This window comes from Poecilia reticulata, linkage group LG15 (assembly GCF_000633615.1).
Source record: "Poecilia reticulata strain Guanapo linkage group LG15, Guppy_female_1.0+MT, whole genome shotgun sequence".
NCBI classification, from domain to species: Eukaryota; Metazoa; Chordata; class Actinopteri; order Cyprinodontiformes; family Poeciliidae; genus Poecilia; species Poecilia reticulata.
In genome coordinates this window covers 18443141-18469197 of record NC_024345.1, presented here as the reverse complement: position 1 = coordinate 18469197, position 26057 = coordinate 18443141, and the positions used below count along the sequence as shown (strand labels likewise).

At 36.0% G+C, this 26057-nt stretch overlaps 1 protein-coding gene across 1 annotated transcript in view; it reads left to right on the top strand.

Annotated features, from left to right (window-relative positions):
- khdrbs2 (KH domain containing, RNA binding, signal transduction associated 2) overlaps nucleotides 1–25670 on the top strand; it is an 84194-nt gene extending 58524 nt beyond the window's left edge. Inside the window, 7 exon segments of the mRNA XM_008429838.2 lie at nucleotides 12114–12196; nucleotides 14001–14059; nucleotides 15871–15954; nucleotides 19110–19162; nucleotides 20758–20833; nucleotides 21856–21916; nucleotides 24106–25670. Of these exon segments, the coding sequence (XP_008428060.2) occupies nucleotides 12114–12196; nucleotides 14001–14059; nucleotides 15871–15954; nucleotides 19110–19162; nucleotides 20758–20833; nucleotides 21856–21902 (402 nt within the window). The 3' untranslated portion in view covers nucleotides 21903–21916; nucleotides 24106–25670.
- Nucleotides 25671–26057: the final 387 nt, after the last annotated feature.

Sequence of the window (26057 nt, the reverse complement as noted above, 5' to 3'; positions counted from 1 at the left end):
TGGATTCTTTTGCTTGCTGTTGTACTTACTGACTGTATGACAGATTTATGTTTCCATAATGTTTGTAGCATTTTTTCCATACCTTCATGTGACAGGGAGACTCAGGAGACTGTAGTGATAAATGGACTCTGTCATGCTGTCATTGAAGTTAAAGCCAGTGCAGTGACAGTAAATGTTATTCTACCTTTTAAAGGACTGCAACACTTCTGAAGTGAGTTGTCTTCATTCAGGGGTCAGGACGGATGATTAGAATTTGGCATCACATCTCTGCCCTAAGACAATAATAATAATATTAATATTGTGGGACAATTGATGTTAAACTTTTTTCTGACTTGTGTCCTAATTATATCGCTACAGGTATAAACAAGGTTTAAAAGCTAAAATTCTTAATTCTTAGTGAGTTTAAAATAAAGTAGCTCTTATTTTTTCTTGTTTACTGGAGACACCATCATATTTAAAAATCATAAATAAGTATAAAAAGTTCAAACTGATTAGTATTTGTTTCTCCTGTTTGTCCATAATTGTTTATTAGTGAAATGCTAATGTTCCCCGGGCCCCGCCCAGAGTACTACCTTGCTTTGACTGAGGATTATTATCTAGTTACTTGGGTTGAATGCTACAATTATTATTGTCCTAACTGTCACTGCTGCATGGTGATGTGTCTGGGTTTATTTTATCTTTATTGAGTCTTTCAATAATGGTGTTGCCATTATGTGTTGTTCATAATGTAAAGTGTCCTTGAGTCTTTAAAGTTGCTGATTTAAAAAAAGTGTTGTTATTAATAGTATAGAATAAAATAGAAACAGCCTTAAAAATTGTAATTGGGGCCTGCCATAGCAATGCATAGGGAGGGGAGGGATTTACCACGACTAGCTTCTGCTGGTTCCGAATTATGACACAAGTCCCATGTCAATGACATAAAAGTCTAATAAAATGTGACATGACCATTCAGAATGCAGACAAGAAAATATTGGATTTAGTACCACATCTGGATGTGGTACTAATGAGGTTTTTTGGAGGTAAAAAACTTCAGACTGCTTTGAAAACATCAGATACGTGTCACCTCTGGGCAAAAAAAATCCGATTTGCGCTGCGTTTGCCTGCTGTGTGAACAAGTCTTTGCTCCAAGTGTCTGAAAGTTTATTCAGCACTGAAAAAACAATGCAATCATTTTCTGTTGATACCAGTGTGGTGAAATAATTATGTAACTTAATAAAAGAAGTATTTGTAACTAGCTATCTGATTAGCAAAAGATCTTCTTTCTTTAATCCCAGTGTAATAGATTGCATCAAGAATATTTTCTTGGCACGCTTAATCTGATAGGTTTCTTAAATTTTGAACAAGAATAATGTCTCTGTACTGTATCCTTAGAATATTTAATGAATCCATCCATTATATTCTGCTTATCCGGGCCTGAGTTGCGGGGGCAGCTGCCTTAGTAGAGAGGCTTCCCTCTCCCCAGTGACTTGGACCAGATCCTCCAGGGGAAAATTTTATGTGTCTCTTAATTGACAAATGTAAGGTTTTTTTTGCTAATTGGCATAAAAAAATATTTTTTTCTATTTGGCTCTTTAGAATAATGAAGATTACAATGCTCTTGCTGAGAAAGCTGCCATTAGATGTTGGCCCAAGGTTTTGCATACTGCATTAGGCTGCAGCTGATGTGTTAACATTACCACTGCTAGCTATTGTTTAGTGGCAGTTTAAAGAGGCATTAGTGAACAAATGGCACTCGTTCTCCGGGAAGCAGCGAGATAAACAGTGTGAGTAACTCAAAGTGAAAAGTGTGAAAGGAAGGCTGGGAGCAGATAAAAGATGTGATTGATGCTTTTCAGGATGGACCAGGACCATGGCCTTAGCTCAGTGTTAAAGATCAAATCCCTTCTGGATCAAATGATATCCCTTAATGTCAGAACTGATGATGAAGGAGAGGATTTAAAGTGTTATACAGCTTTCAGTAACAGACAGCAAGTACAAATAGATAGCAAGAATTGAAACTTACAGCATGGTTTTTAATCCTGAACCATGCGACTGAATCAAAGCTATGGAGAAAATGCTTTTAATGTCATTAGGCACCGAGCTTTAGGAGGATTTTAAGAAAAAGAGAGAAGAAAAACGACACTCTTTTAAGATGAAAACAAAATCTCGAACATAAAAGATTAAGAAACTCATTTATTGAAAGTGAGCAAGTGAAATGTCTTGGTTTAACGCCTACTCTCTGTAATTACGTTATATAACAATGGGTTCATATTCACTGCTGAGTAATCATTTGTTATATTAACTATGGTAATTTTCCATCCGGAAACTCATTTGTTTAATAAAACAGGTGCATGCAGCACACATGCTCAGTAAGTTATTTAAAATAACATAAAAAGTCTCCAGTAGAATACACAATGAGCTCGGATGCACCGTTAGGAATTGGCACCGTCTGTGATGGGAAATCAAATAGCCCCTGTTAGCAATTTAAATACAAACATTTAGCACCAACTTGCCTGATTTGTTTGGTTTCTATATCAGTTTCATTAGCACCAACTATCAATCATTATTTACTTAATGTCACTAAAGTAAACAAAGTCTGATATCAGAATAACTGTGTGGTGAATATGAACACCAGACATTACTTGGGCAATAGTTTCCTATAAAGTTTATTCAGAAATCTCTTGTGCGGTTTTATGTATAACTTTAACCTTGTCCCTCACAGGGTTAAAGTGAGGGACACTTTAACAGGGTCCTGTGAGGGACAAGGTTCCTCATGGGGTCCTTAGTCTTTATGTAGAATTATTATATCAAATATAATGTCTAGCAATGAGACAGAGATAATCAGCCAAAAATCCTTGGTCATCCTAGTCACTCACAACCAAGCCTCATCAATGGTTGAGATAAATGCTTTTATTTTGCACTTCAATGCTGCAAAGTCATGTTTTGCTTTTTCTTCACATCTCCACAATTCTCAGTGACGCGTCTCTTCTTCTCGTCCAACTGTGAACCGTCCAAAACATCCAATACCCTTGGCCAGACTAACCAGCTGCTCCCTCCTGCTCAGAGTGACCTCCAGGCTAGTGTTGAATGGCTGTCACAGAATTTAGAATAGAATAGAATAGAATAGAATAGAATAGAATAGAATAGAATAGAATAGAATAGAATAGAATAGAATAGAATAGAACCTTTGTTGTCCATCATAGTTGACATTCAACAGAAAAACTGGACTGTGAGAACAGCATGTCAAGATATATAGTCCAGTTCATAGAGAGATAAGATCCTTACCACATTAATGTGCTCTTCAATTTTTCTGGTGCTTGTGAAAATGATGGGTAGATTTGGTTTAGTAAATGTATGTATAATTTCATCTTTCCTTTTTTTCCTTCTCCTATAATCTTTCCATAAACATCACATACGAAAACTACAAGAAATACACCTTTTATTGTGATAAAAAAGACAAACAACTATAAAACCAGAATTATGCAGGATCTCCTCAATTGTTCACATTTTTTGTAATTACAACTATTCAAGAGGGATGCAGGAATTCAATCTGCAGTTATTGTGAAAGATTACGACACTAATTATACAAATTTCTTTATGCATATTAAAATAGTTCAATGTAACTTATCAGCTGCTACATTTGCATAAAATTATTAAAACCAAAAAAAAAGATTCAAAATCAAACCAATTCTTTCAGTTCCACACTATATGAGCAGCAACAAAAGGCGAAAAACACCATCTATTCACAGAAACAAAAGCCAGCAAATCTAATTTTAAACCGCCGTTCAGTTACGCATAGAGGGCTTTGGAAGGCACCTCCCTATGAAGATCAGTCACTGTCAGGGGACATACAGGTTGTCAATTGATAATGAAGCACAGTGCTAAGGGCCTTTAGGTTCTCGCTGTCCTAATTACACCGAGCGAGGACTTCACTCTTGTGTTAACATTTGATTTATGTCCTCTGCTGTGCTAAAAAGCACTAGAGTTAATTGTTTTTACAGATCAGTGTCAAACTGGAGGAATCAAGCCTCATTAATTAGAGGCTGGCCTGTTTACAGATAATACCCTCTTGAAGCTGAATGCATGTTACGCATGAAAGCAATACTGGGGTCAGCGAAAAGAGATAAGCTGAGGAGAGATTAACAAATGATTCTGTTTCCTTTGACTCCTGACAGGCCAAACAATACTCGTCCGCAAAGATGCTTTTCGTTGTCACTGTTGCAGTAAAGCTCACATTTTTACAGATGGAATAGTAACATTCAGCTAAACATATAGAATATATGTGACAAAATACCATCTGTATGACATGCCGAAGCGCATATCTCCTGAGTGTCTAGTTCTAGAACGACAATATGATAATGGGAGTCTGATGTAAAACAGAAACAGACCTGCAGCAAATAGCCTAGGCCAGAAATCAGAAATCAAACCGTGGAGCACTGCACTGAGGACTGTAGCTTCTCCTCTACCACAGTCATCTGGTCTGGCAGTACCTTATGCCTAGTTTGCGAAACTTTTGAGCCAAACGTGTTGGTGGGGGAGTGTCTCAGGCAGGGCCTTTTTGAAACACAAAGGGAAATTATTCATACAGGTTCAATTCATTTGAATATTATTGAAAAGCCCATTTATTCCAGGAACTTTATCACTAAGTGAAATACACTATATAGATTAATTACACACAGATGTTTGAAAGACTCTACTTTTGCTAATTATCACGTTTTTCCACTTAGAGGTAATGAAAACATGACATTTATGATTAGAATATTAATTAGGCCAATTAGAAAACACATTTTTATTGCAGAAATGTGAGCTTAATGAAAGGTATATTTAATATCTCCTTAAACGCTATTTTCAAAAGGTACTTTTAATCTGACTACTGGACCTTATCTGAATGCATACCCTAATTTATTGAATATGACTGAACTCATGTGCTGCAGGCATATATATATATTTAGCTGTAGGTATTGTAGTGACCTCTAACCTCTGTATGTTTTACACTGACTTTTCACATCTTAGATAGGAATCATATACATGCAGCAAATTGCACCTGCTGTTGTGATAGTTATATTTGCCATTCATATTTGCCAAGTTAAGATGTTATATGAGGCTGTAGATAATAAAATAAGAGCCATTTGCTCTTCTTTAACAGCCACGAATGCCACAAGAGCCGACTCTCTGAAGAGTTGAACTTCCCATCACTGGCTGATTCACAGTTAGTGTTCAAACTTTGGGCAAAAGCTACATTTATTATGGCATTTTCTTAAGATTAGTTTATTTTTTAAAAAAATAATAAGCACTATTCTTAAAATGTTATTGTGCAACATACATCCTTGGTCATGCATTGTTACAGTAATGTTACAACTACATAATATTTATCTATTTACAGCAAAAAATGATTCTCAGACTAATTTTGTCTGGATTTATTTTTTTATCTTCTGGCATACAGTTAAAATACAATGAGACATCAGACAGCATATCTCAATCAATCGCATTGTAATATTTAATCAAAAGATGTGACTCAGCTGGAACCTTTGGATAACTTTATCAATACCTTCCTCATGGGGAGCTGAGGTGCTTCACAGATCTTCCCAGTCAAGAAAAAGTAAACTAGGTTGTTGCATGTTTAGAATAAAATTTCCACAATTACCAACAGGTAGAAAACCTGTGTATGTGTGTCTGTGTTAGCATGAATTTGACTTGTAATAAAGAAAGCTTTGGTGACTAAACCAAGAAAAGCAATGCCTAAACGCAGTCCATTTTTGGGTTATATGACTTTGTATGAATAAAAGGGGAAAAAAAGAGAAAAGAAAATGGAAGATTTATTTTTATAACCCATTATTTCTCAAAAATTAATCCACTGACTGCTTTACAGTCGTGGTTCAGTATAGCCAATTTCCGTATGGGATAGCTCACAAAATGTTTAATTACTGAGATATGCGGGTTTCTGACTCTGCTATTGTGGGGAGAGACTCATGCAGGAACGGGAGAAATAGAGGATCCCCTGAACAACTTAATCCCTGACATAATCCCTAACTTTAATTTAGTCAAATTCATGTTCGCACAAATAAAGCCACACAGAAAGCGGAGCGGTTTGAATCAGCATTACTCAACGGGAGACGATCCTGTGTACAAGCGCAGGAAATGTAATTTCTTTTATGTCACCACCACAGATGTCCCTCATGCTGATGTCTCTTCTTTTGTGTCCCAAACCTTAAAAAAAAAAAAGAAAAAAAAAAAAAAAAGACAGACAGACAAACTCAACACTGAAAGCTATACTGTTTCTGTATTGCTACAGACAGAAATGGAAGGTATTGTCTGCCTCCGGGGCCGCATCTGGCACAACATTTTATTAACACATTAAAAGCAATTGATTTTTTATTTTTTTTTAAAGGGAAGTGATTCTCGTATATCTTACAGTGGAGCTTTATTTTAAATAGCAGGTTCAGAAAAGGATTAGAGGAAATTAGATCATGATGAAAAAGAAACAAGAGCACTTTAGATTCTTCCAAATCTCTCTTAATGAGCAAAATCCAACACTTTACATAAGAAAACAATAGCTGGCTATACTGCTCTGCACTGCACACACCGTAGCCTCACATCATTTTCAACTTGGACTGTTTGGTCTGCTGAGACTGATTATTCCCGTTCTCATGAATAAACCATTTGACAGAATATTATGTGGAGTTGCTTTCTTTTAGATATGTTCTCATGAAAGAGTAGGTTTTCTCTCTGAGGTAAAAAAAAAAAAAAAAAAGAGAATACAATGAAGTCTTACATGTTTCTCCCAGCTTTTTTAAATATGATTTTTTTCGTTCAAATGTAGAGGCCTTGCCAAAATGTTTGTGTTTGTGTTTATCTGATACACCTGATATTTCAAATTATATAAATGAGAATAATGAAAGTTTTTTGGGGGATATTTCTCCCCCAAAAGAGATATTTTGGGGGAAATATCTCCCAAAATATTTCCCTCAAAATTGTTCACAGAACAATACGTTCTGTGAACAATACACAGAATGTATTGTTCTGTGATGTTTAGAACAATACGTTCTAAACATCATAGATGTTTAGAACGTATTGTTCTAAACATCTGTGATGCTTAGAACAGGAAAGGGTAATTTAAAAAAAAACCTTCATTTTGCACCTTGTGTAGCACAGACTTGTGAACTCTGTTATGACTTAAGGATCATTATGTTGTACACACATCCCCTCTGCACTTTCATATTTAACAATCAATGCCACACTGTTTGCGAGTTGTGTAGTTAATTTTATCTCTTGTTTGCTCCAAGATAAACTCACAGCATGACCAACCCAAACCTCATCTCCCGCCGTTAGACTGTTTTTGAACCACATCCAACCCAAACAATCTTTTTTTAAAATCATATTTCTACAATGGCTTATCTGCAAAAATCCAGCAGGTTTGTTTCTGTGTTCCATGTAAAATTGCAATAATAGCTTCTGTAAATGACAACGCAGAGAAATCTGATGTCATGTCGACTTAGACAAATTTTCCTATCTTACTGAGGAAGCAATGGCTGGAGAACCTTAACCTAAACTTTTCTATCTTTCTGTGGTTATCGATTAGTTATGTCATTGATTTTACCACTTCTGTTAAAAGGATGTTGTTTCTTTCCACTTTTACCACATCCTTGCTCAGAAGAAGGAATTGCTACAAAGTAAATGACCAGATTTTATTGAAATGGCTTACTAACTAGATAAATAGCTGGAAATGTGTAAATAACTGAATTTGACTATATAAAATGTTATAATTGTGGTCAAATTGGACTGGTAGTATCTGAACTTGAATCTGAGCTTATACTAATGAATTAGATTGATTTGACTGTATGCTGCATAATGTGTTTTAAAGCTGTTTTTCTTGTAAAATACCTTGAGTTGATTTTTTTTAGTTTTGAATTGGTGCTCGAAAATAAATTAAATAAAGCAGAGCTGATCTTCCTAGTCAATTTTCCTTCATAAGATATAATCAATAACTATGATCAGCAAATCACATAATGCGGTAAGTAAGCAAATACGTTTAATTTAAATAGCACCTTTCACTGATACATGAAATTGCAATTTTTTATTTTTTTTATTTTTTGTTTGAAAGTCTTTCGGTGCAGATGGTTGGGAGATGTTGAGGTGAGCTTACTGGAGTTGCGGCTGCTGTGTGGTTCCACTGCAGTCTCAGGACACCTGGGGGCATCTGTTCACTTGTCACTGAATTAAAATCCATTTTGAGGAACATTACAAGATGTTCTCAGAAATATGCTCTGTTTTCAAGTCATATGAATGGCATTACATAAAATGCGTTTATTCAAAATACAGTAGCATGAAATAATTCATATCTCAAAACGTAACAACTACTGTATTTTGCAGGTTAAGTTCATGGTCAGGCTTTTGAAATGAAAATATTTAAAACTGCAACTGTAAATCAGCAATGAAACAGAAAAAAATGAGAAACATACACACACACGTATTGATACAAGACTGCCAACACATTTACGTGTCAATTTTATGAAAGAACAATATTCCCTTTTTGTCACACGGAAATGTTTCAGATGATTTAAACTAATTTGAATGTCAGACGTTCAGAGGTGCTGGAGTGCTTGAGGTTAGAAACTGATGGCTGGGCATTTTCTTAAAGACTTTCTGTTAAAAAGTAAATTTAAAGGCCTGAAGCAGCAAAGCAGTCACCACCATCAAGTCTGTCTGCTGCTATAATGTTCTTTTTCTGAAAACGTGTTAGCTTTGCAACCGGTGTAACAGGACACAAACTTTCCAAAATATGGGATGATCAAGTTGTATTTTAGCAAATGTGAGTGTGGCCACTATGTTCCTTAATTAATTAATTAACGAATTAATTAATTAATTAATCATTTTGAAAACTGCTTTTTTTTTCTTGGGTTATCTTTATCTGATGTTAAAATTTGTTTTGGGATCTGAAACAACTAAGATTGGAAAAACCAAAGACAGAAGAAGAAAACTGCAAGGGCTAAATATTGAAAGAAAAAAAAAAAAGAAATCCAAATACTCAGTGTTAATGTCTACTGAGAAAAGGCACGATTTGCAGAATCTGCCACCATGTGCATCCTGGCATCTTTCTCAGAGTTTCAGCTGGTATAACATGCTTTTCAAAACCAAGTTTGGCTGTGTTTTCTCACTCTTCATCCTCTGGGTCTTTCCTCAACACTCTGAAGGTTTTGGGGTGTAGTAATGAGCCAGCTCCGGCCAACCTTCATGACGCTTTAATGACAACTCACAGACGGAGATCTTACAGTTGTAATGTTTTGGTTGCTTGAGGCAGGGAAAGATGTAGGCAGTCACAAAAGAATGCAGTTTTGTATGTTTTAATAATAAAAAGAGAAATTTACAGGTCTTGCATGAGGTAAATGGGAAAAGGAGCACGAGCATGGAAACAAGCAAAGGAAGAATCCAGCAATGAACAATGAAAAATCAGGAGCTGAAGCTCTGTGGCAGGGATAAACTAATCAGAAGAAATATGGTGCAGCTGTGGCAAGGAGAAAGGGAAACTGAGGCAGGAGGACTAATAATGCAGACGGAGATGAACCAAGACTTAAAGGACATAGCAACCAACAAGGAAAAGGAAGGCCTTACAATAATCTAAGAAAAATAAATTCAAATGTAGAAGGATGACCTAAGTATGGCAAGACCTAACAGGCGTACATAAGCAACAAAGAAATGGTCAAAACACAAAGAAAACTAGCACGCAAGGATCGCAACAAGAGTATCCTTACTTTTCTTTTTTTTTTAAACAATCACAATTTTGTTGAGCTGAGCAGCTGTTTACTCAGATGTTTGAGTAGTATTCAGTAATTGGTCAATTAGTTTCAGCTCATTATAGTTTCGCCCCTTTCTCAGTTGCTTTCTCCTCTAAAATATTTACACATATGGCTCGCAACATGTAGATCACTGCATCAAGTTTTCTTTCATAAATCTTATCTGTTTTCTTTTGTTTGTTTTGTTTTGCTGAGATGGGACATTTCAACTTGTAAATATTCATCATTTAGTCTCAGATAAGTACTTTTGTCTTATGAGTGTTATAAGACATCTTTGAAGTTCTAGCTATTAGAAAATCTGAAAGGAACCAAAGTTTGGAAAGAATGTGAAATTGCATTTTCCAGATTTAGTGGTGCCTGTGTGGGAGAATTTCTACCCAATCCACGAGAAAGACGTCAACTAGGCACTCACATCACCTCGTAAAACTTAATTACTCACAGCACATAGTCGTAACCGAAAGTATCTCTGCAGAGTTTATTAACACTCATCCACTGGACAGTAAAACTAAACAGCTCTTTTAAAGTGGATTTTATGAGTAAATCAATGGAAATTGGAAAAATGAGAAGACCAAAAATAGGATTGTGAAGCATCTCAGGTCGTTTTCCTGGTTGAATTGACATTTGATTTAGCACCACCAATAAAATCATAGTATCCTATCAGTAGGATCTTATGAGCTAAAAATTATACTAATTATGATATATAATTTTTTTTAAACAGTTGCATAATATATATAATAATATAATATATTTACAAGCAGAAGTTCAAACTCCAGATTTTTGTAACACAGTAATGTATTTCTGTTTATGTTTTTTTATGTAGTTATCTCAAGTGAAGATATTTGGCTAAACATCTGAGCGTAGGCGGTTGTTGCTGTGTGCTCCATGTGGTTTAGTCAGTTTTCTTTTTGCTGAACATTACCAGCTGCTGCCTGGTCTTTTTACCTGTATTAAAAGTAACTATGGACACAGAAAAAAATTATCAGCAACCCTGGTTTTATCGAATCTCTGTACACCTGCTGATATCACGACCCCGTTTGGCCAACGGGGCATCGCGTAGTTTTCCCTTTAACATTTCACAAGATTGAACCAAAAAGAGAAAAGAAACTTTGGCCATTCCTCTTTCCACAATCTGTCTAAATCATCCAGAGGCCAAGGTTCTCTTGTGCAGTCTGCTCTTCCGCTCTTCCCAACATCTTAGGTCTGGGGACTGTGATGATCACTGAAGAAGGTTATTTTTTTGTGAACCTTCTCTGTGTTGTTTTGCCAATTTGTTTTGATTCACCATCCAAATAAAATGCTCAGTAATGACTCATATTTATTCTCTTAGTTTCATTGGCTGCATACATTCTAACAATGACATTTCTAATAGAGGAAAAAACCCTTTCACATACATCCTCCACCATATTTTACAGTGTATGTCAGTTTTTTCTAAGCACATAGTCATCCTTTTTTAAAGCTTAGTATACCGAATCAAAGCACAAAACTCCATTTAAAGTTCAAACTTGGTTTAACAAATGCTTCCTTTCACTTGTAATGTTGGTGCAAAGAGTAATCCTAAACACATGGTTGCTATGTGGATAGCCTTTAATGGTTGTTATGGAGGTTTGCTGACCCAAATATGCAACTCTTTGCTGTAGTTATCCAGCAATGACCTTTGGAGGTTTTCCTTATTACTTCTCTTACTGTCGTATTACTGTGTGGTTGCAAGATAAATATGGGCCCTCATCTATTCTAGTGGCAAGTACTGAAAGAAAATGTCCTCTTTCTCTTTTCTTATATCCCCAGGGGATATATATAAGAAACAAGTCAAGTCATGGATTACCAATTAAAAGTTCCCAATAACTTTGGTCAACTTACAAAAATAAAGCAGAAATACAGGAAATGCTATAATTACATTTATGCCTTTAAGCTGATTTTTACAGGTACAAACAATTGTGCCACCAGTGACTTTGTTAAAAACTATTCTCTAGCTAATGTGGCTTCTTTTCTTTCTCTTCTACTTAAATATGCTCAAATTAAAAGTTGCATGTTGATAAAAAAAATTTTAGAATGAGATTTATTTTTAAGGATTTTTACACTTCTTTACCAAAAATCCATATCTGTATGTCTAAACTTTCAAGATCCGGTTTGAGCCTCAGAAATTGCTCATTAGGCTCCAAAAGTGAGGCATGTTCTTTCACCAGCTTTAATCAATAATTGCTGTTGGGCATTACAGACTGAAAGGAATGCCTTTTCCCATGTAGCTCAGTATGGCTTGTATTATGTATTCATCTTTACATAGCTGCACTGGACAGGAATGAGAAAACATGTCAGCTTTAATATTTATTGCTTCTTTTCTTGCAGGGCTATGAAGACGGATATGATGAAGAATATGAAGATGAGACTTATGAAGCCTATGATGAAAACTACAGCACTCAGACAAAGAGGTGATTTTTACAGACACGTACAACTGCAAAAACAGCTCCCTGCACAGATATCTGGAGCATTTATAAAGATACAAAGGTTTTCAATTCAAGTATCAGTTTGGAGGCTATTGTTTCACTGACGAAAAAATAAATTCAAATTAAAAGCTGCAGTTTTCTAAATTTTGTCAATCTGAAAATCATTTTGTTTCAGGTGCCTTTACCCATTTTCTGTGGGCGGGTTCTAATACTTCTCTAAGCCCAACACCACATATTTTAGTACCTGAATAAGACGTAACAAAAAGTAGTAAAATTACATACACAGAAGCTGTGGCATCCATCTACCAATAGCCATTAAAAGCACATCGTTGAACAACGGGAGGAGTTCAAATGTATCAGTAAATCCCACAATCTCCACAGTGTTGTTGAAAATCCCCACTGGAGCACCAAATGTGTATTAACTCACAGATGCGAACAGTCCTAAACAAATGCTTTATTTACACCTCTTCAGGCAAGTTTCTAAGCATTACAGAGCCCATCTGTTGTTGGATTAATGAGCTGTCCCACAGAGTAAAAGCTACACATTTATGAGCTGCTTTTAAAGGTCGGTAACTTCAGATGAAAAACTCTTTGTTCACGGTTGAGTGATACTGACAGTTTAGACAAGGATTGATAAGCAGGGTGAGTATTTTATAAACTATGTGTTGTAACGGTCAAGTCAAAATCCAGACCTAAATCTAATTGAGAATTCAGTGGAGTTAAAAAGTACTTTATTTTTTCCCAAAGGGGCATTAAATGTTGTCGTAACTCATATCGTCTGAGCATCTTTGTAGAGTTGTTGTCAAGTTGTGATGCTGTGGGCACGCATTCGAATCTTCAGTAGCAGTAGGTCAGGTAACCAATTACTAGAAGCCTCAGACTGAAGACACTATTTTATAACTCTTACATGGTTGTCACAAATGCTAAAGGCTCAATATTGAAGCAACAGAGACTATATTTCACAGTAAAGTACTAAACAACGTAATCAATTGTGGAGAGGCACTGCTAATCCACCTCATGGCCGTATGGTTGGAAAGCCAGGCAGAGACGTGTTGTAGTGGCGAACATGATCCTTACTCATTATGATCAATGGAAGCGATGGTTTGAACTTCCTTTTTCTCTCTTTGGCCTTGATCAATATCCATGAATCCTCTGTTTCAACTATTGTGGTCGCAAAAGAGGTCTTATTTGAGCTTTGGGGATGACAATCAGGTGCTCCCAATTGTGAACAAAACCGAGAAAAACAACAACTTTGTTGCCATGGTTATGCATCACAGCACATGCCTGAAAATAAAAAGAAAAGGGCACAAGACTCTTTCCAGCTGCACAGCATCCAAAACCAGAGGGAATAATCGTCCGAAAACACAATGCCTCAACCGATGAGAGATGAACAAAAGTCTCCAAAAAGAACAAATCCAACATGCTGCCACCATTAAAGGCACGATTCTAGATTCCTAATCAAAAATAATTCCTGAAGCTTGCCCAACCTGTCGGAGTTTAAGCAATTTTGCATAGAAAGAAACTGTAAGACAATTCAGTGTAGCTGTATGAAGCCAATAGAGACTTAATGAACTAACAAATAAACAAATTTAGCATGTTTCATAATTCCAAATGTCTATTAGGACTTGAAATTTGCTGTTGCAAATTTCAAAATTGGAAGATTCAAGTTCAAGTGGGATGAATACTTTGCAGATATGTTTCTTATTTTTGTTTGTTTTTGTGCATTATTTATACATTAAAGTGCATCCTTTATCCTGAATATTTTTCTTTGTTTGTGTGCTTATTATAGCATTTCAGAATATTATGAACATGGACACGGAACCAGTGATGAATCGTACAACAGCTATGGTAAGTGTGGCTTACTTGCTGTTAAAAAGAAGTTTGTTTCATGAACTATAGTCACTCTCACCCTTTTCTTCTGACAAGGACCCAGTGTAGAGTATTTAATTTGGACAAAGTTCAACAAAACCCATTGTTAAAGCTGAAAAGGGGGTTGATTATTTGATTAGCCCCTCAATAAAAATCATTCTGCAACTTTGAGGCTGATTAATTGAGTTCTTTATCGAGTAAACTTTGCCTACTGTGTAACGCATTCTTAGACTTATTAATACCAATCATAAAATTAAAGTACAATTTAGCTCCTATTCTCAATACTTGCACTGGGAAAAGTGTAGTGCTAGGCCTGGTAATATATTTGGAATTAGCATTCTCTTTCTTGTCGAGAAGGAGAAAAAAAGCTATTGTAATTTTCCACTATTATTTCAGGTAATTAGCTATATTCACAAGCACAATGTAGGATGTTACACACATTCTGGCAGTTTCTGCAGCCCGAACAGCTGCTACACTGTTATTAAAACCAACCAAGAGACAAAGAAACAAGCCCCGCAGCCCACTTCCTGACCCAGGGAGCCGCTCCTCTACGCATCACCCCTCCTACGATACACGATACCTGACTGCAAGCTGCATTTAACTAAAACTGTGAAACTGTGGATGTGCCAGTGGAACCTCATGAGGCTACAAGCTGTTTTTCCTTTTGGGTGTTTTGCCCTTAAAGGCTTTTTTTTTTTTTTTTCTTCCATAGAGCTAACCTTTGTTGTGTGCATATGAATCATTCTTGGATGCTTCTGCAAACTACATGATCTTTAGACTTCTTCAAGTCCAAACACATGTTTTTTCTAGAATACCATATTTGAAACTGCAGCAATAGAGACTTTAATTTTTATCTTATGCTGGAGTCAGGAAACTTAAAATAAATCTTCAAAGTATATTAAAAAAAAACAAAAAAACAAACAAACAGATAAATTATAATGAATCTATTCACTGGTTTTTAATGTTAAAAAATGCTTTTTCTGGGACCAAAAAACTTTTGGAGATCCAACCCCTCCCCAAAAGGGATATATTTTTGTGATATATTTCAGTATATCACATAGCAGAGCGTAAACAGCCAAAGTGAGATAACTAAGGGTGTTGTTCGTGAGCATAAAGTGTGCATGATAATGATAATTAGCTGCAACAGTTTTTTTTCCTACATTTGGAAAAAAAACTTGGGCCAATATTGATATCCAATATTAATATTGCTGATATGGCTGATAACTTTTTTATCACAGAGCTGGATTTGACTGTTGTGATCTACAGGCCTAAATACCGTTGGAAAATAAAAGATCTATAAATGTTGAAATTATGCCCTCTGAGTATAAAATATTATTTGAATTCCATTTGCAAGGTCTAATGAAATCAGCGGTTAGCTGGTTGTCGTTGTCTTTTTGCATGTTCAGTTATTTTCAGCACAATGAATTTAAGCACTGGGGTGTTGAGGTCAGACCAAAGTAAAACCAAGCAGCCAATAATTTGATTTTCTGCTTCATAAACACTCTTACTTGGAAACAGCGCAGTGTGCCATAGCAAAGGTGGTCAACTTTATGTAATTTGCCTTTAAGGAAGGAGTCTCTGACAGTCTAATCTCAGTACTGGTCCAGTAGAGGAAAAAACGGTTATGACAGTAATTTCCTGCTGTGAGAGAACCCTGTATTTCCCAGGATGTAATTTATTTTCTTTGCTGAAATATTCTGAGACGACAAGAGTTCAATACATACAGTATGTGCACCATATGTTTTGAGAGATTTAGTTTTCACAGAAGTGAATGTGGTATATTCCCACAGAAGAAGAGTGGACAAGCCCCAGACCCATTCTCAAAGCTCCAGCGTTACGCCTGACAAGAGGAGGCTACAGAAAACATCCCTATGGTAGATACTGAAGGTGCTCCAGATTTGTGACCTCCGCTTCTCTTTTGAAACCTTTTTTCAACTTTTTCAACAAAAAAAAACAAAAGAAAGAAATGTTGTAACTTTCCCTATCTCATCATCAAATTTTAAAATAAAAAAAAGACATGATCGATAATATTCTGATGTGTGAATAAAATCATACACAATCAAGTCTCTTTTCTACCTTTAAACATACCCCCCATGTACAAGATGATTGTTCTTAAATCAGCTCTTTAAATTAACTCACTTGTCCCTATTGCAGAAATTTCACGATTTTGACAGACTTGTTCATACAGAGTATGTGTGTGATTGTAACAGATTGGTTTCCATTTATTGGCTTCATTGGAGTTGTTATTAAAAGTTCGCAAGCCAACCCCCTACTCTTTTCACCAAATTAGACGTAGTCAAGCAGTCGTTGCGAAAGCGGTGACTTCAACCTCCTACGTTTTAGTAGGCCGTTGTTTTTGTTCTGCTTGTGTGTCAGCATCATTAAAATGTTCAGAGACGGGAGTTGGAAAGCAAAAAAAAAAAATGTTCACAAAGGCTGTGAAAAATCCCATGTTGGCCAGTCAATTGTTCCAACATTGACACAAATAAAACGAGCAGTTGCCCAGGAGGACGGGGGGAAAAGTAACATAACACTAAAAGATTAATGCTTCATAATGACACAGAACATATTGTTATATGAAGAAAAGCACAGGTGTCACCTGTTTCACTGGAACATAAGGTGCTGATCTCTATTATTATCATTTGATGACACTGTCTAATTGGGAACATATTCAGTGATAATCATGTTAGGAAAATGAAGTGTTTCATCAAATATTTCCAAAAGTCTTTTGTAGAAGGCAAACATAACAGAAACAGTTTCACAATGCATGCATGCGTCAATGTGTTAATTATCTATTTTGTAATTACCTCGCAACGAATGCCACAGCTGCACCTCCAGTTTCCGACTTCTTTATTACTTTCAACTAGACTTTGTAAGTCAGCTATTAAATCCGTGCAGCGCAGGTAGCCATCTGCCTTCATGGTATTGCTGTCAGTATGAGAGCTTCTAAATGGACAGTAAACATGCATTCCCACAAATAAATAAACAAAAAGATCTGTTGCAGTTTCCACCACAGCATCCCCACTTGAGAGTAATAAACAGTGGAGTGTTTTGTTTCCACCAGTCTGGCCCGTACGGATTAATTCGTTAGACCACAGTAGAGTTATTTGACATTTAATTGATTGTTATAGAATTTGGCTGACTCTATCCATTTTAGTTATCTCAGACTTTTCCTATCTCCTCTATTCTATATTCTATAAATTCAAATACCCCAATTCGAAATAAGATACATTAACTGATGAAGAAGATATGGAAAAAGGAAGTCCATGCAACATGCGTGTAAATCATAGGATTTATTACCCTCACAAATGTATGTTTTATTTTAATCATCCAGTCCTAAATGGAACTTTATTTTGTCATCATTTACAACAGTTGACGTCTTTTTACAGAAACAGATGCACTTTCAATATTCCAATTGTCATGTAAATAACTACACTAGTTATTTACATTGGCATTAAGTAATCAAACTTCAGATTGTAGCGCAATTTAAGATGTTTTCGACCAGTGTAGAGCCAGTTTATTGTAAGATTAAGTGACATGACCAACACACCCTCATTAGTTTGGTCTACAAAAAACAAATATGTTCAGGAAAAATGTGTTTCTTGAAGACTAATGCGGACACGCAGCCTTCTTGGTCATTTCAGCAGGTGCTAAATTTTCTAAAAATATCACCACGGTAGCAAACCAACATAAAACAACACATACCTATGAAAAGAGTTAACATAAAGACTGCTTTAAAGCAACAAATGGAAACCAGTCTTCCAAGAATCAAAGACCTGAATGTAAAATGTCTTAATGATCTAAAGATTTCTTTAAAAATGTGTTCAACATTGTGAACTCTAAATATTTCAATAACCAGCTTCCCCTCCCAATTTAAAGCGTAACATAAAAGTAACTGACACCAGAAATAAAAGTTACTCCTGGTTTTATTGTGAATTTAGGGAATTATTGAAAAACACCATCCTTATTGTTTGGACTGAAAGCATTCACCACAGTGTGTAATTCATAAACTGTGCTTTGTTCTGTGTGTAATCTGTATTTGTACATAAAGCATTTAATAAAAATAACTTAAACCTAAATCCTGAGTGGAATACTTAATAAATAGGAGATAACAAAACTGTAAATTAATTTTCTTTTTTAATTTTTGATTCCTTCATTTATTTATTTTTTTTTGTAGATTTCTGTCAGACACCAGCAAAAATGTTTAATCAAGAACTTCAACTTGCCCAATATGAATATTTGATCTCTACTCAAAACTAATACCTGTTTTCTTGCAATCCAGTCTCTGAAGTGAATAAACATATTGATTCACACTGACTTTCTTATGGAGTTTTATAGAGGTAAGAACTCCTCTCATATATATCATAACATTGCCTTAAATATGTCCGGCTAATTGAGGCTGATACTCTGCTTGTTTGCTTAAGGGAACAAACCCAACCTACTGAACTCAGTCACTACCTGCAACATCTCAGTGTCTCTGCTAAACTCCTTCTGTTTGTGCATTTCTTCCATGCGATTTCTGCGTGTTGTAAACACCTCTGTGATTAGCACACCCGAAGCCTGACTCTGATTAAAGACTGTAGATGATGGGACTAAAAGGAAGACTAAACACTAAACAGGTAACCTTAATGCTAATCCTAATTTAACCATCAACTGCTAACTTTCACTTAAAAAAAAAAAAAAGTAAACCTGCTCGTTTTAAACCAAAGATTAATCTCCCTCGATACCTCTAACCACACACGTAAGAGATTCAGCTAAACTGAAATAAAAGAAAGATTAAATTAAATTTTAAAAAGCTCTAAAATAATGTTCGGCTAACTTTCTCATCACTCCTGAGAAATAAGTAGATTTCTCATTAAATGTCTTTTTTTGTTAACCTTGAATTGGTTTACTTTTTTTCCCACAACCATATAATGTGGATGTATCTGTACTTTGTAGACACTTTACACTGCATGCAGGTTATTAGTCTAAATATTATGCTATATAAGTTTATGCATACTTTATACCAATGGTCTGCTCTTTCTTATAGATTCTGAAAAACACCGTAGTGTGTTGTCATCAAAGCACAGAGAAACACTGCAGGTGAGTGGAAACAATTGCGATCACATTTTCAGATCTGTCTCTGTTTGTGCTTTTGGAAATACAAAGACATAAAACATGTTAAAAACTACTAAGACAAAGAAGCAAAGCATAACAAAAGCAGGACTTCTGACTCATGGCTTTTTTGAAGTTTCCTTTTTATTCAGACAAACTGATAACTACTTGGGGGGGAAACGTTATTACACGTAACTATTTCAGTGTAATAACACCTGATGAACTCCTCCTGCAATCCTTTTATTAAGATAATCCCTGCCTCTTTTTGTTCTGTTCGGACCAGGTATTGCATCTCTGTTTTCTGCATTTGTGTGTGCATTTTTTTCTCTCTACATATTGTCAGGTAATTCTGCAAATACTGTAAAATGTAATCCCCAAGGCCACATGCTCGCTGACCTATTCATAATTCATCAGCTGCTACACAAACCTTGATTTAAATGAGTACTCCTTTTTGAACATGTATGTAAGGCCTAACGCCGAAGTTGCACAAATGTGCTGATAACACACAACAGGATTTATGCTCAAAGCCATCAGAGCAAAGGATGCAGCGTCAGTTTGTTTTATTTTGTGAGTAAATTTCACTTGTAGTGGTGCAGTTTGGCTTTATCTGTGACATCCATTAACAGATTGATTAGACTCTGCACTTTAGAATAGAAGCAGTGCAGAATTTAAGCAAAATATTGTATATTAATGTTCTAAATTTAGAACTGCTTAGCAAAACTGAAAGATTTTTACATGCAGCATCAAATTATTAAAGATGAAAATAAACAAATAAGTGCACCCAGAATGTTCAGTTCCAAGATTAAGGTGTGATTCAGATATGGTTCCACTTTAACTTTGTAGAAAACACTAGTTGAGAAAAATGTTAGAGAAAAAAAATTATAATTAAAAGGTATAGATCAATTAAAAAAAATAAACTTTTTGGTTGCTCCTGTGCATCAATACATATGAGACTTTGTGATATTTTATACCCACTTTGACGGCCAATGATTTAAACAATTCTTTTCATTATCAGCTCTTACATTACTGTAAAGAAAAGTAGTTAAATAACTGAAAAATAATATCTAGCACCAGTGAGTCACTCGTACAGTAATTCTTTGGTCTGATATTGATCATAAAATAAACTCTTAGTGGAGTCAGTTTTTACAAACTAGGATCAGAAACATAATCAATGTCAACAAGATGTAACAAAAACTCTTCTGAATATAAATTAGCAATAAAATCAAATATCTGAAATTACAATTATTTTATGATTATCTCTAAAATATTAATTAAATGTCATGTAAAATCTCAGTATTAATTCTACTAAATTGAAATACTTTGTCATTCCTGCTCCTGAAATAATGCGTTAGTTATTAACACGTTGTTAATGTCATCTGTTTTGATTAAGCAATGTTACTTTAATAATAGAGATGGGTGTTGTCTTTCAACCAGCTGCCACGGTAACGGAAAGGCAGCGCTGTTTTACTCCATGCTCCATACATCCAGAGCTCCTTCCTGCACTTCCTCTCGGATCTTATGCATTTATTTTTGACCTAAGAGTTTTTGTACAATTGTCTTTTTGTGTGTGTGCTTTCATGCAGGGCACAAAGAAGACACATTTAAGATGGAAGATTCCCGTCACACATTTTCATCTTCATCCGAAGAGAAAATTCTTGGGTAGGTGTTCATTGTTTCGTAAGACACCTTCAGTCTTTTGTTGACTTGTTTCAATTATTTTGTAAGCTTGATTAATATTTAATCGAATGTCTCTTTCGTTTGGACTTGAATGTGTCATGTTGCCACACAGACTGTTCTTCAAGGTCGTTGTCACCTATTGAAAATAATCCTGTGCCACAACAATACAGCAATGCTCCTTATTTTATAACGTTTGAGGAAGAAAACAAGTAAAGAAACAAAAAAAGCTGCTCAGTAAGGGAAATAACAGTTTGATACAAAGACAACACAAATAGAATGGATGTCATTTATAGAGAGGATTGTTTGACAAAGATGTTTGCTAATTGTTATTAAAAAAATAAGACAAAATAAAGGATTTAAATGCCTAAACTACAGTTTTCAACTCTTTGTTGATAATTCCTCTGTGACTTGTTCCTTCAAGTTACTGCTAAAACTTTAGTTGCACCTGCGTTTTGGAAGTGCTCCATGCATCAGTGCATGCCAGAAACACTGTCTGCTTCATTTTCATAACAAACCTTCCTCCAACATCAAATCAGCCAAAAAAAGCAACAAAAATCATCCACAATTTGCCATGGTTGTCCATGGATTACTTTCAACTGAATGCCACAGATAAAACTCCTCTCAGATACAAATAAAGTAGTTTAGTAAAAAAAAAAAAAATAGAACAAGTTTTATTTTTGTTTTGCACAAAGAATACATCCTAAGGTGCTTACGGTCCATGGAGCTGGCATTTCATCACTTTGCCATCAATCCATGCATGGACTCGGCAGTGATTCTTGTCCATTAAGGCAGGCCTGGCCAGCAGCCTCGGGCACAATAAAACACTGGCAGCTGTTTGTTTGGTTCCCTTGCCAACTCTATCACCTCTGGCGATGTTTTTGAGATGTCACACCAACCTTAAAAATATGCACACTGATATTTAATAACAAACCGCTGTTGCAATTTTGTTTCTGTAAAGAATAAACTAAGGGCTCCGGTTTTTGTTAATTTGTGAATTTAATCAGACGGAGACAGAAGCAGACTTCGGGGGAAAATCCAATGTGAGACATGATGGAAGATCCACAGGTAAGGAAGTGAAATCTAAAATTGCTTCCATTATTATATCTAAGGAGCTATGCATTCTATGTATTTTGAGCAGATTAAATCATGATCAAGCCATGCCACAAGCAGATTTGGAATTAAAACGACTTCTGTTCAACCAAGGCATTTTCTTCACGAAGAAAAAGAGTTGAAAAATAGATTTTCAATTTTTTATTTAAGCTAGATAAAAACAATTATTTAAAAAAATAGGCAAAAAAGTACATCTTTATTATTATTGTTATTATTATTATTTTATGACTTTAAAGTTTAAATGCATCCTTGCCGTTACCGTGATCTTAAGCTCCCACCACAGATTATGTTACGCTTAAGTCAGAATTGGCTGGGCCACTTCAAAGTGTTCCTATCAGACAAGGCACGTTGGTGAAATTAAGACTAAGACTAAGTGGGTTTGTGTTTGGATGTGTGGGAAGACCCTTAAAAGCGAGGCACCACTCATGCAAGAAGCTCTTCAGACTGTAGCCACTGAATAGTCCTGATATGACCATTGCTTCAGATTCATTTGTTTCTTTCTATAAACTTTCCCTTCAAAGAACCTAATCCAACAACAAAACTTTGTTCTCCTTTCTATGCAGATTCTTCTGTGGAGCTGTTCGTAATGACATGTCCTCTGAAGGCAAAATGAAAATAAATATGTATGATTGATAATAAACCTCCCACAGCTTGAGCTAATACCAAGACATTCTGTGGTCATGTAATGACACCATCTGCTCCTGGGTTCAGCCTGGCTGCTAGAGAGCGAGGCGTTCTCAGTGTGCAACATTACGCACTCGCCGGTTTTGCTAAGCAACTGGAAACAAATAAACGATGCCCGCCAATTCTTATGCTGAGTGTTTTTATTTCCTTTAATAATTGCACCCTCATTGCTCATAACAACATGATAAGGGCTTGTTTGCAAAGGTTTAGGTGAGAGTGAGGAGCTGTAGCCCACCTCTGTATCCATTTCAAGGACGAGCTGATTTTGTCGGGCTAAAAGCTGCATCTCCATACAAAAGTGTCACCCTGGATGTTGTACGTTAGTTGACAGATTATAACCAGGGGATTCGCAAAGAGACAGCCAGTGGATCGAGGGGAATTACTGAGCCGCAGTTGATGCTCGCCCAGCCCAAATGTCAGACCCGAGGGCTCAGACTGCTACAAACCAAGGACACAAGTGTTATTTATCATACTCATAAAAATCAATTTGGAGAGATTGTTGCGTGTCTTTTTTTTTTTTTAGTAAACATTGTAAACCATTATTGTAAAAATACCAAAAGAGATAGGTTGGCCTTGGGAAAATATCCTAAATTGTTGTGTTTGTAGTTGGATTGGAAAATTATGTCAGGTTATTAAATGAACAAAGGATGTAAATAAAAGAAGAAATCGAATCTAAATCGTCTATGTTGAACTGTTTAAGCGAAAATAGCCGGGGGTATACAGATTTACTCTTCATGTATGTATTTTTAGATCCCTATGTGCAACAATGTGAAAATGCAGGTCATTGTTGTCACAGAGGTTTGTTTGTACTGACAGTACCAAGTGAATGTGGTAGTAAACAACTGTGATCAATACAAAGAATCAAGTTTCCATGTGATTTGTTGGCTTTAGTAAATACTATGCTGGACAAACTACTTTTGACAGATTGCAACATGGATCCTGAAGCATTTCATTCGGTCTAATTAACATTTTCTCCAAGAACTACCATTGAGACAAACAAATTTCTCATTTGTTAGAGTATGTGCAAGCCTTTTGAGATTTTTTTTTTGTCTTCTTCCCCGCTGGTGTTGGCTGGAATGACGCTGCTGCTATATACTGAACTGCAGCTCATTTTGAGACTAACTGGTTTGTCTGGCTCCATCATCAGTGTGTCAGCCTGGTCATCATTCCTGCCAGTTGTGGGGAAAGTTTTTCAGATCCCTGCAGGATTTAGTTGGTGTCTGAAAATGCAGCCTGGCAATTCCAGACCATCACAAACTGATTTCACACGCTTCTGTTCCCAAATTATCCCAAAACCTATACGTCATTCCCGCATACGGCCGATGACTTTTGATTTCAGCAGGAATTTGAAACAATTACATGAATGGCGGAGGATTTGTGTAAATATATGCAGTGAATATTCTTCTGGCATGTGCCTTTCGTGCATCGCATGTTTATTTCCTCTCTGTTTTGTCTTACAGGCATACTTTGTAGGATGGGCTGAACACCTGCTGGACTATAAAACTTTCAAGTCTGATTGTTATGGGCATGGACTATAAAATATCCTCTTGCTATATAATTTTCATTTCCCCTAAAATCTACAGAGTTTGTATTTGTAGCTTAGAAGACACAGAGTTTTATTGTTTTCATAAAACTTCACTTTGGTTGTACTAAGATAAAATAGGGGAAATTACCATGGAACATTTTAACATTTTCTCAGTAAATCTATTACTTACGGGGCTATTGGCGTGAAATTCACACCCGATTCTAGAAAATAGAATTCTAGAAATTTCTAGAAAATTGAACGACACAGCGTAAGTACTAACAAGAAAAGTATTTTTAGGCTAACTCCCTTTTTTTTTTTCAAAAGATGACGAACAGTTAGTTCGCTGGTGTAATGACATAACTGGAATATAATGTTTGTGATGAGAAAAATTTTATGTGAAAAGCCTCTTTAGAAATATATTCACTGAGAAAGATATCCATGCAATCAATGCTTATTTTACAAATTATTATTGTCCTCTGTTATTTTTTTAAATTTTATTTTGAAAATCCTGATTCTTAAAATGGTGAGATGTTTTCATCTAGCGTCTGCTGTGATTTCAGACCTGACCGACTGCACCCTGTGTCTTTACCCCAGTTGTTGTAATAAATGGTACACTTAGGGCTGCCAACAGGAACATGTTAGTTCATTAAGTAAGTCGAGCCCACTGCCAGCGTCCTGGCCAAATGTCACAGCCAGTTTACAACCCTGCCGGTAAATCCTCCTGCTGCTCCGTAACAGCTTCTCTTCTAGTCATTTCCCTGGGTCTTCATAATGAATGACGCTCTCTGTACCTCTAAATATGGCACACGGTAATTAACATCAGAGATTGATGGAAGCAATACAAGGTCACTACTGTTCAAATAAATGTTTATAACCGACTCCCTTTTGAGTTCCTGTGTTCAAATTCAATTCACAAAACAGTTTTTCCGTCGCCTTGTGAAGCAGCCACATCAAAACACGTTTGCCTTGCGATATGATCTTCTGCATCACATTTGATGCGGATGATCATCTATTTCTTATTGTTTTGGATGGAGGGGGATTTCATACATCTACACAAGGTATCCACCCCTCTCCCTCGCTCTGATATGTGCTTAATTCATTTGCCTCATGACACACTCCACACAGCCTGTTAGGCAGTATGGCATTCATCTCCCTCGATATTACTTGATCTAAATCCTGAAAGCACAAAGACACTAAAAGTGGGTCAGGATTTAGGCAACGTACATTGCCTCAACACAGTGTGCAGCGTTAACTAACACACTGCAGCTTTCTCCATCAAGGACAAGTACCTGAGCAAACTCAGCTCTGTTTGGACAGCTGCTCGATGAGCCAGAATAGAGAATGAGGGCTTATGATCACCAGAAGTCGAAAAGGGCCTCTTCAGCATCCCGGCACTTCTGATGAAATGATGTCTGTGCAGAGTCAGAAGAGTCTTTGTAGAGTGTGGGTGATGTTTGTGTCTTCTTTTTTTTTTTTTTTTTTTTAAAAAAAAAAAAAAAAGACATCTAAGTCAGATGACAGACAATAAGGATTTACTGCTTGACTCGCAATTTTCAGGAAGATATGTGAGCAAATGTGGACAGAATACTGTGTTGCATTTAAGCTTAGCTTTTGCAATTGTTTGCTTTTTAATTTTTGTCCAGAAGCCTCATTAGAGCTGTTTTACAGATGTGATGAGTTCTGACATATTGAGATGCTCTGTGCAAGTGGAAAAGCTAAGCAACAGAATTTCACAAATTACGCTTTTGACTAATGAAGGGTTGCAGTGCAAAATGTCTTCACATATGCAGTGCTTGTTAAATATCCTGTAAGACGTACGCTATTTGTAACGAGATTAAAAATATTGTTTTAAAAGTGTTCCTAGCAATACCAACAATTGACTAAAAG